At 48.1% G+C, this 15,264-nt stretch overlaps 2 protein-coding genes across 2 annotated transcripts; both read right to left on the bottom strand.

Annotated features, from left to right (window-relative positions):
* Positions 1 to 813: 813 nt before the first annotated feature.
* MED21 (mediator complex subunit 21) lies at positions 814 to 8,415 on the bottom strand. Its single transcript, XM_089569716.1, has 4 exons — positions 8,323 to 8,415; positions 7,986 to 8,097; positions 7,708 to 7,808; positions 814 to 1,035 (listed from the first exon to the last, which is right to left on the bottom strand). Exons 1-4 carry the CDS (start codon positions 8,362 to 8,364, stop codon positions 859 to 861), a joined length of 432 nt encoding a protein of 143 aa, XP_089425842.1. The 5' UTR covers positions 8,365 to 8,415; the 3' UTR covers positions 814 to 858.
* A 1,435-nt stretch (positions 8,416 to 9,850) lies between these two features.
* On the bottom strand, positions 9,851 to 14,147 carry LOC149362435 (uncharacterized). Its single transcript, XM_089568304.1, has 4 exons — positions 14,127 to 14,147; positions 13,306 to 13,441; positions 10,694 to 10,779; positions 9,851 to 10,006 (listed from the first exon to the last, which is right to left on the bottom strand). The coding sequence occupies exons 1-4, from the start codon at positions 14,145 to 14,147 to the stop codon at positions 9,851 to 9,853; spliced, it is 399 nt and encodes a 132-aa protein (XP_089424430.1).
* Between the last annotated feature and the right edge of the window lie 1,117 nt (positions 14,148 to 15,264).

Raw genomic sequence — 15,264 nt, 5'->3', positions numbered from 1 at the left:
CACTTTGGCTGAGATGTCCAAAGTGACGTGTTTAAATGTGTTGCCCCGGGGGATGAGGAGTTGTTCTGGGATCCTTCAATCAGGAACAAATGCCATAATGGAACACTGTGCGGTGAATCTGTCCACCCAATGTAGTCACACATGCACGAAGGTTTCAGTGCACAGATGTTGGTACACATTGGCTACAGACGGCATGAGGTAGCCATGGCAGCCAGCAGTCAATGCTCTGATTCTGCATCTCCAGAAGGAACCTTGAGCAATGCACAACAACTGCACAGTACTAGTGATTCAGTATGGTGCCATAGCTGAACTACCAGTACAAGACAAAGCCTCTTATTTTTCATACCATTCGCGAAAACCTTGAAAGGTCAGGCAAGCATTGACGGCTGAGTCAGCTACTACTCTCAATACCAACAGAAATGAGGTAAACAATAGGTATGGTATAGTACGTTTGTGTACGGAGCTTAAATTCCAAAAGTGCCACAAGGGAGCGTTCCAAACTGAATCAAAACCATCGGGGACTCTTCAACGTGCACTGCACAGCACCCGGCCATCTTTGCATTTTGCCACCCCTGAAACCCAGACACCGCAGCCAGGATGGCTCAGCAGCTGAACGCCACATCGAGTGGTAAACAGCAGGAGTTGTGTGAAAAAAAGCCTTTTATGTCACAGCGGTCAACAGAGAGAGAGCAGAACAAATGTACAGATCCTGGAAGAGCACGCCACAGAATCATCCTGCTGAGCTGCACCAGCATTTGACAGGACACGTTAGGCCCTGCATCACTCTGGTGCGCTCGCAGGAGACATCATCTTGGAGTGGGCCGTTCTTCCAGAAGTTCGCGCGTGCCATTAACGCGTTCAGCTGGCCGGTGGTGGTGTCCCCTCGTCCAGGTGCTGCATGCTCAGCTGTGACTGGGCGATGTCGTGCAGGGCCTTCTGGATCTGCTCCAGCAGGGCCTCCCCCTGCTGGACTACTTCCTCCAGACGACGGGCGGCCTCCTGGTTCTCCACCTCCAGCCGACGGAGATTGGCCGCCTGCACCACACACAGAGAAGCCACAGCAGCGGTAAAAAAGACAGTTTGGGGCCTATACGGAGCGGCTCACCAATCAGTCACATCAACATCACCTGCGCACACAATATGATTAAATATAGAACAGAAGAGCAAGGTTCCAGACTAGTTGGTAATGCACCAATACACTGTACCGCAGCAAAAGACGAGGACACAAGAGACAAACACCACAAGCGCTAACTTCCAACAAATTTTATTCTCCTGAAGCATCACATTTATAAGCCGGAAAACAGGAATGTCCCAACAGTATGTCCCAACAGTATCAGTTCCATAGAAAAGCGAGCTCTTTATCTGATAGGAGAATGGAAGGTGTGCTTACACACGAGCATCCTGACCTATTTATCTTTTCGGCTTCATTGATTTCGTGCGTTACCCTTTCTCTGCTTTTTCCTATTACCAGACTTTTATCAAAAAAAGGCTTACAGGTTTTTGACTTGCATGCGAGAATGTGGTCAACCAGCAATACTGACGCATTCTCGCATGCAAGTCAAAAACCTGTAAGCCTTTCTTTGATAAAAGGCTGGTAATAGGAAAAAGCAGAGAAAGGATAACGCGCGAAATCAATGAAGCTGAAAAGATAAATAGGTCAGGATGCGCATGTGTAAGCACACCTTCCATTCTCCTATCAGATAAAGAGCTCGCTTTTCTAAGGAACTGATACTGTTAGCACGTGTGATTACTGTTTTCTGGCTTATAAATGTGGTGCTTCAGGAGAATAAAATTTGTTGGAAGTTAGCGCTCGTGGTGTTCGTTTCTCGTCTCTTGTGTCCTCGTCTTTTGCTGCGCTACAGTGTAATGGAACTATGTACCAACAAGCCCAAAAATCCACGCTATTGGTAATGCATTTAAAAGAAAGAAACATCGCGACCAAACACGGACACACGAGCGCTGACTCACAACTGAAATTTTATTCTGGGGGAAAGACGCTTGAATAGAAAACATGAGGGGGTGGAAAACAGGGCTGCTGCAGCGTTAACCGGCAATCAGTGCGGTCGCGTCACAAGATGGCAAGAAAACACAACAGGGAACAAAAGAAAGTTATAAGCGACAAAAAGATGGTGTAAAGGGCCGCGAAACGGTGGTCAGGTAGGGAACATTAACAAAAATAAAAAAACAATGAAATATACCCAAAAGGGCGGGGAATGGTAAAAACTATGAAGGACACAGATGAAATTATACAGGTGAAAACAAAGATATTAAAAACATGAAGAAAGTAAAAGTTTTAAAATCGTGCCCAAAAGGGGGTGTGGAACTAAAAGCAAGATAAAAGCAGTACCTATGAGGATTCCGTGAATTAATCAGCTGTGTGTGGCGCATCAGAAACTTTAGGTGTTTGTCAAGTCACCCAGAAAATCCAGCTCCTTTTTTGACAAGGAGAGGGATGGAGTACTGACGCATTCTTTACCAGAATAATGGATTTTGAGGGTTTCAACGATTTCCCTCGTCATCCTATCTCGTCCTCACCCACATGCCAAACATGCATGTGAACTATGAGTAAGGCCCCTAGTTTCCCGCGATTCCACAAAACAATTGTGGAATTTTGTGTTAGCAGCCAAATTCTCTTTATTTGATGATACTAATATGTTTGTTCACATTGTGACCAATTTAATCGCCTAAATAGTCTTGAAACATGGAATCTGGTAACAAACAGAGTTCTGCTGATGGCTTGACATGCTTGCTCCCCCATCCACTAAAGCATGCAACACGCTCACACACTTCTATGAAATGAGTCGCAATACTGGTGCCTGTAAAAAAGCATCATTACTGCCCTTGCACAAACACAACGTGGGTTTTTCCCTCGAGTTATCTGCTTCAGAAAGCATTGTGCATTATATCCAGAGCCAAACTACAAGGAGTATAACACAAATCTTTTTTTTTCTTTGCTCTGGAGATACTCACAATGAGCTCACCCACAATGCTTGTAAGATACAAGAAAAAGCCAACTTCTCGATGACTCGGGCCATTGAGGCAAAGCACACGCTGCCTCTGCGCGAAAGGTCGCATATGTTACCACGTGGGAGGCTTTCCGAGGAATACTGCAGATTCTGTGTTCTTGATCCGTAGAATTCCAAATTTTCCACCACAGGAAATTTGGGGGCTTAGGCTATAAGGCATGGCTCCGTGTTAATTTTAATCACCTTAGGTTCTTGTGCACTGACATTGCACAGCACACAGGGGTCTTGTTTACTTAGCCTCCATCAAAAAGTAGACAAGATTCGAAGCTACAACCTTTGACTCAGCAGCCTAACATCAAAGGCACTGAGCCATCGCGGTGGGTAGTTAATTAGTATTCACTCAAAACTTATATCAGTCTGAGCCTCTCACCACTGACACATATTACGCAGTCTTTCCATTCAAGAATGAGCATCATCTCACTATTGAAGGTCAATACAAACCTTGGGAAAGTATTGTCCTTCAACACACAAAGTGTGTTCTTTTTGATATTGGACCATGATGTAGTTATGATGCATCAAGTGGATGCCAGATGAGTGCTCTGCCACAATTAATGTCAATTATCTGCCTGCTACCAATGCTGAAACGTCAGCAGCAGTCAACACTGATTGAGCTTGAACCTGATTTTGCATACTATATTTGCTGTTTTCACAAACCAATTCCCATTCCCTGACTGCTGCTGCCAATTGGCCTCAATGTATTCCTCATTTTGATTTTACAAAAGTAGGGTTGGCCATCGAACCCGATTGTGCGACACTTTCTCAAAGATAGTAGGTTAGAAAACTATTCCAAACATCTTTGCACACATCAATGAGAAGAATGACAAAACACAATGAGGTCGAGGTCAGCATACACTGCTAACCTAAAAAAAAAATGACAATTACCCTCATTTTAATGCTGATGTTGAGCATTAGCTGACCTACATTGTGCTTTCGAAACTGTTCTATTCGCTTTGAAAGCTGCTGCCACATGAGTGTGTGATGATTGTGTATCTGCTTTGGGAAGGTTCACACAATCAGGATGGTCACGTGATCACAGACACTCCTCACCAACGACATCCAATGTTTAGGCCGAGAGCCTTCACGTTAACAGTTGGCACTGTAAAAGGATTAAGTGATGTAACGCTCGCACACCCAGGCCTCAGTCTCACAATGGCTATCATGGCTATGGAGACACTCAGTGGAGCCAACAACCACATAAAAGAAACAGGTAATCATGAACTACTTCCAAGTATGCTCGGTTTCACAAAAAAGCAGGTTCCTCAGGCAGCAGCAGACTGCTTACAGACCCCAGGAGCAGCTTTACTAGCTTTACCTGGTCCTGTATTTTGGAAGTGTCCGCTATGCAGATTTATCCAAATGAACAATGCATGAGCTGGGCACATTCCCTTGCTCGAGAGAACAGAAAACACCGCCACCACCCCCCCTTGGGTCACGTTAGTAACACAGAAGCTCCTGCTGCATTTATATTAAACATAGCTGGCTCTTACTGCTTCGAAACACTTCAATGCATAGCATACGCTTTGATATTATTCACAGGTGCACTGCGCTTTCTGAAGCAATGGAAAATGCAGTTTCAGCCAATATTATGCAATAGGAAGCACAGGTCAGTTGTCAGTATGCAGTTGTCATCTCTATATTTGAGGCTGCAATCAATAGGCAGAGACCAAAGTGGAAACGTCCGTTTTTTAGACACTTCTGGAACACGGGCCCCAGTCCAGTCAGGTGCAAACTGCAGCAACTACTTAAGAGTTGATGCTGCAGCAAAGGTAGACAGGACTGTGACTTTTGACAACAGGAATCTACTGAAGCTCTTGCCAGCAAGGAACAACTGTTGCAGGGTGACAATATGGAGATCGCTGTACACGGTGTGGAGAGAGCTAGTGAGGTTGTCAATGCTGCCCAGACTAGAGAAGGAGTGTATAAGGACGTAAATGCTCTGGCAAGCTATTACAACTGAGTAATTGCTCTGCTCGAAAACCATACACAAGGCAAAATAACTGACTCATTGACAAGAAAATAAATCTGCAGTTTGGCTCAAGAAAATTTTATGTTTCTTTGGGCGACGAAAGATTTTGCTGCCCACGTCAACCTTGTAAAATCACATGTCAACTGCAGAATAGTTTCCAAAGAAAGTGTACTCTGAAATGTGTGGCTTTTAGTGCAAAGTCAAGGCACATCAAAATTGGGAACAAACCTTCAGTTGCTTGTTTCCTTGCAAGCCATACTATATGTTTTAAAACCTACATGGTCAACAGTTCCCATCTCAATATACCTTGCAAAAGACCCACAGAGAGGAATGTGAGTTCCAACTGCACAGCAGTCGAAAATTAAGCATCATTTCACTGCACATTTTTACCAGGATAATGCCTTAGCTAAGTGTGAAAAATACCACACAAAATGTTTTTACATTACAACACCAGATTGCGCCACTGCGGCCTTCGCTATCGTTGCGTTCGGGCGGTTGTACGGTAAACTAAATGTGCTCTTGCGACTTCCACAGTAACCTCCCGCTAAATGCTTGCGTATAGCGTATGTAAGCGCTCATACGCTATACTAAAAGTCTCTAATGATCAGCAGCTCAACAAGCCCTGTGTGGCTTCATGCAGGCTCTACTTTTCATCTCCAACCGGAACTGTGACACTGACAAAGGCCAGCATAAGCTAGGAATAAAAATAAACGCCCAAAGCACACAACGGCATGCCATGCACGCAGCGCAGTTGAATTGACATTTCGGACTTCAATGGAACTGGAAATTTGTTACAAATACGCAGAGTTAGAGTTACACTTGATGTTGACTGGACCAAAACGTCAATCTGAATAAACCAGCCGTTTGAAATAGGTGAGTCTGAATTAAGGAAAGTGCACTGTAGCCACTCCTTCTTCAACTGTACCCTGCTCCCACACTTTTCATCAGCTGGGCATGCATGTGATGGGGAGGGTCACAGGCAGCACGCTGTGAAGCAACAAGCCTAGTGCCAAAAAGCTGAATAAGATTTTGTTACTCAGTTCACGCTTCTGTTCACTGCTCGTCATCACTGAGCCAGCAGGCCTGAAGTGCAATGGCCCAACACCGTAGGCTGTTTGTGCACTTGGCATGTACAGTCACAGCCAAAATGATACGGAGCACACTTCAGCATTCCAACACCTCCCTCATCTTGCAGAAAGAAGACATGAAGGTTTGCTGCATTTATGGACAAGTACACAAGTGGCATTTACTTGCAAGAGTATCAAACGCCCCGTAATTTTTACTAGGTAACATACGAGGACAGCTTGATGGCAAGAGCATGCTCTTGCAGTAGTTTCTTTCCATTTTTAACATCTTTCAATAAATACAAATAAATACAGTCTTAAATCCTGCAATGAAATGACCTGTTGTCCAAGAAGCTCACTACTTTCCACTTCGCACGTGAAAATTCATATACAGTTGGACCTGTGCTGCAAGCTCTTTCAAAAACAAGAGCACATTCTAATAACCGAGAAAGAACAGAGACCCCCCCCCCAAGAACTATGAACACAACATTAATGTTGCGAGATCAATTCGATTAGGGGCACTGCAGTCCATACCCTTTGTAGCACAGCCTCATAATGTGAACAGTGACATAAGGGAATGCTCAGTGCATCCCTACAACCTGCATTACATAGGAGAGGCTCCATTAGACTGCCTTGAAGCCTCTTCCTGCTTGTGGCACAGTCAGCGAAGAGAGGGCAACTACGAGAGGGCTCAGGCAGCCGGCAACCATGTGCAAACAAGGTAATAAGTGCAGTTAGCATTCACCTAATTTGCAGCTGCACAGCTACAAATGAAAGCCGTTTGCTTGAATCCCACTCCACCTAGGGGGATTACCCTGAACTATTAGATTAACACTGCTCCAGCTTTGAGTTGATGCATCAGGCCTCGTCTTGCCATCTGTTAGCCATCGTATACTCTGCGACAACATACTTTGGCAATGAAGAGAAAGGTACAGGGACGGAGCATATGTAACTGTGTCACTCTGCCAATAGCTCGACTGCAGGACGACCACCAGCATGTTTCAAGCTGTCGTTACCTCGCCCTTGTCAATGACGATGCTGGCACCATCTGTGGAGGCTTTGTGTAATTGAACATAAAAAAAAATTGTTCCCTAATTCGCATCTGGCCTGACTACACAAATCGAACATCAGTTTTTTTGCCATGAACTCTCTAACGCTGAAAATATGCATTCATGGTAGAAATATGCCTTAAGTAACAGTAAAACAGTAAAGCTTTAAGAGGTAACTCTTAACTGAAACTGAGGACCATATTCCACTGCATAGAACAAAAGGGCATTTCAGCTCTGTAGCTTTGGCTCCACTGCCAAAAATAGCCAGTATAGGTGGTATGGTGGCTGCCACAATGAGGCAGCGGTCCAGTGTTTGAACCCTTGACCGGAATTATTATTACGGTCAACAAAGATTTGACAATACTGCAGTTTACGTTCACAGCCTGGGTGAATGTTAACAGTAAGTTGATGTGTAGTTTGAGTTCCACTACATCTTGAGAGATGCCCCTCAAGATCCAATGGCCCACTCAGTGCAGTTCTGCACCGCGGAACCAGCTCGAGTCGACAACTTGACCCCGTCAGCGTCAATGGAACATATCAATGATAGCGAACAGAAACGCGATTCTGCTGTCATGGGAACATGAACATAACAGCCACAGTACCTGGAGCTCGGGCGAGGCTTCTTCGCTTGGAAGGGAGTCAATCAGGACGTCGATATCCTTCGCCGTCCTGGCTATGAGCGATGCAAAGAGCTGCGGGTAGTCTGGAAGAAAGAACCCACGGTTTCAGCCTGCGGGCCATCCAGAACGCTGACAAAAGACCCTCACGAAAGGCCCTTAAATGCCACTTGATTTCCGAGTCGTTGGCCTACGCCAGAGAATGACGGCCGGTGCGGCAAACGAGTCTAACCCTGAGAACAAGCAAGCCGAGTATGCCTCACCTTCTTGCGGTTGTTGCCCTGGCTTGGACACCGTCTTCTCGAACTCCGGGAAGCTGCTCGGTGCTGCATACTGCTGCAGGATGCCGATGCTGTTACAAAAGTTGTCCGCTTGCTGCAATGAACGGAAAACAAATCGCCGATCAAAATAAACACGAAACAGTCGCCGAAAACGCTGTCCCCCAGCGCAACACGCGTGTGTGGTGTCATGATCGGGTTTTGACAACTGCTCGCAGAAACAGCTTTGTCTCAATGACTACGGCTTTACGGCATGTGTTGCGATTGCATTACGCAAAGGATTGAGCTGTAAAAGCAAGATAAGAACAGTCAGTCGACTAACCGCGTTCACGGCATCCTGAAGTTGCGTTAGCCGGTCCGCCATGATGTAAATAAATGTACAATGTTGCTAGGGCAACAAGCCTGATGTGCTACTTTTGGCTGGGTTTTCTTGGTTTACATGACTTTTGAAACATGGAACATTTGATTTTTCTTAGAAGCTTTTCAGCAACTGCTGTGGTGACCAAGAATGGAACCTAGCCGAAACCAACCGATCTACTTGCTTATCAAAACTCGCCTGCATAGCATGGTGACACGACTTCACGAGGGCGGAAGGCAGAAGCCAGCAATGGCGCGTTTTACAGTTTTGGAATGAACACACATGGTGCTTGCCCCGGTTAATATTAAGATCTAAAAACTGCATATACCTCCGCAAAGGAAGTTCATGAGTGAACACCAACCCCAACCCCTCTTTTTGAAAGTCGGCTATGCCTTATACATCGGATCGCTCGTGTTTTCTGCTGCACGAAAGCTTGCACATCTATGCGCGCATGGCAAGCTGCACGTGAAGTGCTGCATAGGTGTGGTATACGAGACACCACTGACCTGCGGCAAAGCCTATGTGAGCGAAACGGGGCGGTGCGTTAATGAGAGTGCTGCTGATCATGCGCGATCGCTAAAAAAACTAGGAGGTGCACATCTTTCACAGCACTGCGCTGAATGCTTCGTGTGTAACTGTGCGGCAGAACATGCGCCAGGGAAGAAACATGCAAGCAATGCAAGAGGTATGAATCACGACTTCAGGAGATAATGATTCTGGGCAGGAGTACAGATACAAAGGCACGGTAGGTTTTGGAAGCGTTCCACATAAAAAACGAGAGGAATAGATTGTGTGAGCGATACTTCGGTCCGCCTTTTCAGGACCGAGATGTCATATATCTTGAACGGCTTTGTTGATGCCTTGTGTTCTTTTTGTGCGCATGCCTTAAATTTTCTGTATATTTGCTGGCTTGGCAGTGAATAAACTCAGATGAAGTTAGCGCATGGCCTGTGTCAGCCTTTCTTGTGTGTCTCCCTTTAGCGTTATTACTTGTTCAGCCTCAAATAATATGCACCATCTAGCCCAAATTGACCTTCTTTTAAACCACCCAGACTACTCCGTAATAAATGGACTTAAGAGAAGGCAAGCGCAGCAGGGGCGACAGACAGTCAGGTGGGCTGATGAGGTGAGGAATTCTGCGGGGACACAGAGGCCGCAGCTGTAGGAAGTTGAAAGCGATGTGAATTGAGGAAGCGCCTTTGCTATGCACTGGGATGATGATGGTGATAGCCCGAGTCCAGCTTATGGAGGTTAAGCCATACATATACCTTAGAAATTAATTGTATGGGGAATCGGGGAAGCTTGTGGGATTGAGTTGTGTGTACAATTGTCGGTTTCTATCGATGGCATTCTGTGTGCCTAAGCTAAGAAATAAGACAGACAGGTAGGATAACAGCAGCTCACTGCAGTCATATGACATGTGGCGCCGTTTTATTAGAGAGGCCCGCCCAGACGAGCAGGTATAATTTTCCATGGTCAGCTGCGTAGGAGGTTACAGCCCCTGCGCGGGCGCCGTGAGCGGGTCGGCCAGCATGGCGCACAGCTGGTCGTGCATCTCGTCCAGAAGGTGCTCGCCCTGCGCCACCATGTCCTCGAGGCACCGCAGCGCCTCGGGGTCGCATTCGGCGCGGGGCGACTCCGGGGGCCCCTGCGCGGTATACATGCACTATATTGAGAATGCGCGTGAGGCCAAACGCACCAAGGTAAATGAAGGAATCTGATGCGTGCATCCGGGTTCAGCTTAGAATGAAATGCTAACAGCGAAACGAGATCTTACTCGTGACGTTGGGGCAGTCTTACTACAAGCCAACAAGTCAGGTTCCTCGCATTCGCCCGGTGCAACTCACTTTGGCGGTAAAGGGAGGACGCACGGGTAATCGGACGCATCAGCCCTCCTATTTTCAACGCTCGGTTGTCGGCATGGATTGAAATTCTCGGACTGGTGCACTATATATTGCGTATAACTTGAAGATTCTTCTACTCGTCGGTGCAAAAGTATGCATCAACAACTTTACTGCAGTTCGCTGCTTCGCTTGCAGCGTTCAGATAATTTCTACACTCGATGACGTCAGCTAGGATGGGTGATGGCACAAGGCGACTCGTGCATCGACGTTGTTTGTACCGGGTTCATGCAGTGCGTTCGGAAATATCCCATGGAGGCACGACTCAGAGCGTACGGGAAAGTTTCCCGCGGACATACCAGACCATGGTTGGAAAATTATATGCCTAAATGGGGACCTCAGTAGCACCAGATTCCAACTAGCCCAGCAAAACGTACTGTTAAATGGGGACCTCAGTAGCACCAGATTCCTCCAATACCTCTGGTGGCACCCACCTTCTTGGCGTCATCTTCGCCCTTGCAAACGGATCCCAGCTCCCTGGTTGTCTCGGCGAGCAGGCTTGCGAACACCTCCGCGCAACCTATATCGGAACGACGAATACAGTTTCCAGAATGCTGTATTGGCGCAGCTCCAATTTATCAGCCACGCATGCAAAGAACGTAAGCGCTGGTGGTCTCATTACAAGAAGCGCGCACCTCTGTTGGTTTGAGACTCCGAGACTCGGCCCAAGCAAGACAGGCCTACTCGTCTTTGCAAAGGGAGCAGTTAGTACTGAGGTCACAAATGATAATTTAACTGCAATGTTTCATCCCGAAACAATAAACGTTATTCTAGCGCAAACACCTTCGCCACTCAACACTTGATATCACTGCACATCTATTTAGGAGCATGCATATGTACTCGCACCAACTGCATCCTGCGGTCCTGGTGGCGCACACTAAGACTAACACGACGATATATGCATACTGACTGCCCTGATGCCTCGCTACCTCGAAGCGTCCACCTGGCGTGGCTGCGGCTGCAGAGCCGGAGGACCGGGTTCAATCCCGGCCGTGGCAGCCGGGTTTGGTGGAGGCGAAATGCAAAAGGCACTTGTGTACACCCGCCGCGATGGCTCAGTGGTAAGGCGCTCGTCTACTGAGCCGGAGTACCCGGGGTCGAACCCGACCGCGGCGGCCGCGTTTCGATGGAGGCGAAACGCAAGACTTGTGCTGTGTGATGCCAGTGCACGTTAAAGATCCCCAGGTGGTCCAAATTATTCCGGAGACCTCCACTACGGCACCTCTTTCTCTCTTTCTTCTTTCACTCCCTCTTTCCTCCCTTCCCTTACGGCGCGGTTCAGGTGTCCGCCGAGATAGGTGAGACAGATACTGCGCCATTTCCTTTCCCCAAAAACCAAACCAATTGTGTATTGTCCGATGACAGCGCACGTTAAAGAACCCCAGGTGTTCTAATTTAATTCGCAGCCCTCCACTACGGCGTCCCATGCTCGTAGTGTGTGTCGCTTCGAAACATTAAATCCCAAAATTTACAAATTCACTGCTTTTACCCCGAACCGTCCTCTGTTAGTCTTGCCAGCGTGCGGGCAAACCCGTCCATATGCCGTTCTTACAGTGGCATACACAGAAAGACGCAGAAAGCCGCCCACTCACTCAAAAATTCTGGAGGCACCTGGGTAAGTTCCGCCCGAGGAGTATTACGCAATAGCGGTCCTTCAGCGGCCTGGTTCCTCGTTGCACGTCACTTCGCAGACACAAGCACTGTCCAATATTTTCATTTTTAAGTTAATTTTTGTTTTCGTTTCCATTTTTTGCAATTATTGACTACAAGACACACAAGGCCTCCCATTAACCCAAGTCGAACGAGCGTTCCTCAGTGGTCGCAAGGTAACGCGCCAGGCTCACAACACATGGGTGGCGCTTCGAGTTCCGGCTCGACCCCACTTTTAACGCGCTAGCTTTATAAGGCTCCTGTTCTGAGGAAAATTCGGCGCTGTCGGCGGTGTCGTCATCGGGGCGGAGGTGTTGTGAGCGAGGAAGCTGGTAACCGGCCTGCCAACCTGGGTCACGTGACCTTGTGACGTCATCACAACCTGTCCACCGTGGCGGAAGTTAAATTAATGACTAGCCGCGCGAGATGTTCGGGAGGGGCAACCTCAGTTTCACAAACCCCACGTCTTTGTTTGAAACCGCCACCTGCCACCGAGGCAGTGGCGCATGCTTAACCGCTGCACCACTGCGCCAGGCATGGTACGAGGGCTCTCCGCAATCTATGAAAGTAAAGTATTGAGAATGACAAGCAGAACCTAGGTGACAGAGAACGATACTTGCTCAAGAGGGATCGCGTTAGGTGATGGTGAGAGAAAGGTTTGGTTTGGTTTGTGGGGTTTTAACGTCCCAAAGCGACTCAGGCTATGTGGGACGCCGTATAGTGGAGGGCTCCGGATAGTTTCGACCACCTGGGGGTTCTTTAACGTGCACTGACATAGCACAGTAGGCGGAAGAAAGAGCATTATCCTTGTCTATGAAGACATACGCCAAGATGACTCCAGGCCGCTGCAGGGACCCATTAACGATATCGCGCCATACCCCTAACGAGGAGCTTAGATGTCCCCACAAGTTTGTTTGTTTGTTTGTTTGTTGATACTGTTAACCCTATTAAAGGGTCATTACAGGAGTGGTAGGAAAAAAAAAGAAAGCAAAAATACCAACATATCTGTCATCAAGCGCATTGTACACGTAACAAGTCATTAAAGAGGACGAGAGAAGTGTACACAGAAGTGTACAGAGAAGTTATTTCCTTTTCAGCGTAACTGCTTTTCTTAAGAGGCGCTACCTAATGGTGAGTGAAGGACATCACGACCCTGTAGACCCATGAGGGATTGTGTAGTGACGCCACCGCTGTTTGGCGTGATCTTTGAGGGGTGTTTGAATTACCCGCGCGAGGTCATGTGGTTTGACGTCACGGCGCCCTCTACCAATCTCCATTTTCTCGAGACGCCAACAACTATACGGCGGGTTTCTCCGCTAAACGGGACGCTGTCGCGTTAAAAACAATCCCCTTTCGATGCTCCTCTACAGTCCCCGTACAGTGTGCCCGCGCTTACCCTGAGCGTAGTCGGGGGCTTCCTCGGGAGTCGAAGACGGGCCGAACCCTTCGCCCACGCCGGCCCCGGCGGGAGGCTGCTGCAGCTGAGTAGGCGTCCCCGGCGGCGGATGCGGCTTCGACACCCCTCCGGTGGCCTGCACGCGCGGATACACACGCTAATAACACGGATAAGATGCCTCTGAGGAGCAGCATATCGGCCAATGTGTGGTCTGGGCGATCCTGTAAAGAAGCGGACACACGCGGTAAGCGGCGAATAGAGACGCAGGAAGAGTTCGTTGGAACGCTTGTTGGATCGGTGCCGCCATCAGACAACCGTTGTCGATTACCCATAACGAATGAAAGTGGTGTCATTCATTTTATTGCGAAAGCAATACTACGCCAGGTCTAACCGCTCGTCGCGTGGTCCGTGGACCCCCCTGCTCCTCGAGGAGCCGCCGCCGCACCTAACAGATGGTGTGACGTCAGCCTCTCCGTTGCTATGGCGACGCGTGACGTCAGCTTGCTCTCTCCACCACAGCCAGGAGGAGCCGGTCGCGCTGCGCTCCTCGAGGGGTCTCGCCATGGAAGTCACCGACGAAGAGTCGAAGTATACGCTTCGTTAAAGGAAACATGTTTGACACGACGTTTCGATGGCAAGATCGATCTTTTTTAAAGTTATTTGTCTTTGCTTAGTTCTTTCTTGTTTCGTATAGTTTGCGTTATTTTCATACCGCTATCGTGAACACGCATGAGCTCCGAATTACACACGCGCTTGTTTTTGACCTACGTTCACAAAGCAGCTCTAAAGCTTTCGGCGGTCACACACTGACGCTCACTCACGGGGTCGACGTGCTCGGACATGTCTCCGCTGGAGTGCTGCTGGGCGGGCTCGGGTGCGACCGGCGTGCACGGACTTGTGGCTGCGGTGACCGGCACAGATGGGAGACAAGTGTCTTCGTCGTTCTCCTCCACCTTGAAGCGACGTGCGACGACGATGATAAAACATAATAATTAGCATTAAAATTGGTGGTCGGTCCCCCTATTACAGGAGTCCGTTGGATCTTGAAGCTGCTCTTGCCCTTTCGGTCACTTCCTGCTGAAATTTCGGGCATTTCGGGTCTGAGCTGGACATCATTTCAGCCCCCATTGCTCAATCGGCGAATAAGAGACAGCGTGCAAAAAAAAAAAAACGCTAGAGATCACTGAGGCACCCGGATTGGAGAAATGCGTAAGCATTGGCGATACCTTATCGATATAGTTAATTGTCTTAATAAAGTTCCATCAATTGCAAATCTGAGTTTTCAAACTTAGCCCCACGCTTCGTTTTCAAATTAGGCGCCATGCGTTGGCTCCGCCCACTTTCGCTCACGTGGTGCCACACTTCCGGCGTTTTCAAATTTGGCGCCACTTTTGTTCAGGTCCCGCCCACTTTTTTGGACATTTTTGGATCTACCAATTAACTAATTAACCCACCTCAACCCCCCCCCCCCCCCCCCGATTTTTCGTACTAGATTTATTGTTGCTCTATTCGATGGTACCATTCTTTTTCGCATAAACCCATTCGTTCGGACATAATCATGCGGACAAGCTCGTAATGACACGAAACCACGAACAGCCATACAATGTTTACGCTGTTACGACCCATCTTGAGACCTGAGATGAAACGGAGGGAGATTCAACGTAGCGGCAATTTTGACGGGTCGTTTGACTTCAACTTGACCCCACGATGACCTCACGAAAAAGGGTGGCTTTCTGGGAAGTGGCCTACGAGGCTCTTCCCACACTCGGCTCGGCGAAAACGACCTCCCTTCGAGAAGCAACCGACGACAGGAGAAGAAAGGGTGTCCCTCGTCTTGAAAAAAAACCCGGAACGAATCAGAGGAAGCCTGCGCAGCTGCGGCTGTGACGTCAACACGACACAATGCTATAGGAATGCGGAATGCGGACTGCGGAATGCGGACTCGCCAGTTCCGACGTG

This window comes from Amblyomma mixtum, chromosome 2 (assembly GCF_055824585.1).
Source record: "Amblyomma mixtum isolate Tamu chromosome 2, ASM5582458v1, whole genome shotgun sequence".
Lineage (NCBI taxonomy): Eukaryota > Metazoa > Arthropoda > Arachnida > Ixodida > Ixodidae > Amblyomma > Amblyomma mixtum.
Note: the sequence above shows the minus strand (reverse complement) of the source record. Positions and strands in the feature narration are given on the sequence as shown.

Coding starts and splice junctions, on each gene's coding strand:
- MED21 (XM_089569716.1), bottom strand. CDS start 8,364: ATGGCGGACCGGCTAACGCAACTTCAGGATGCCGTGAACGCG. Junction 8,098..8,322: donor TTCAGGATGCCGTGAACGCG/GTTAGTCGACTG, acceptor CGTTCATTGCAG/CAAGCGGACAACTTTTGTAA. Junction 1,036..7,707: donor AAGCCTCGCCCGAGCTCCAG/GTACTGTGGCTG, acceptor TGTGTGGTGCAG/GCGGCCAATCTCCGTCGGCT.
- LOC149362435 (XM_089568304.1), bottom strand. CDS start 14,147: ATGTCCGAGCACGTCGACCCC. Junction 13,442..14,126: donor TGTCCGAGCACGTCGACCCC/GTGAGTGAGCGT, acceptor CCGCGCGTGCAG/GCCACCGGAGGGGTGTCGAA. Junction 10,007..10,693: donor GCGAAGATGACGCCAAGAAG/GTGGGTGCCACC, acceptor TATACCGCGCAG/GGGCCCCCGGAGTCGCCCCG.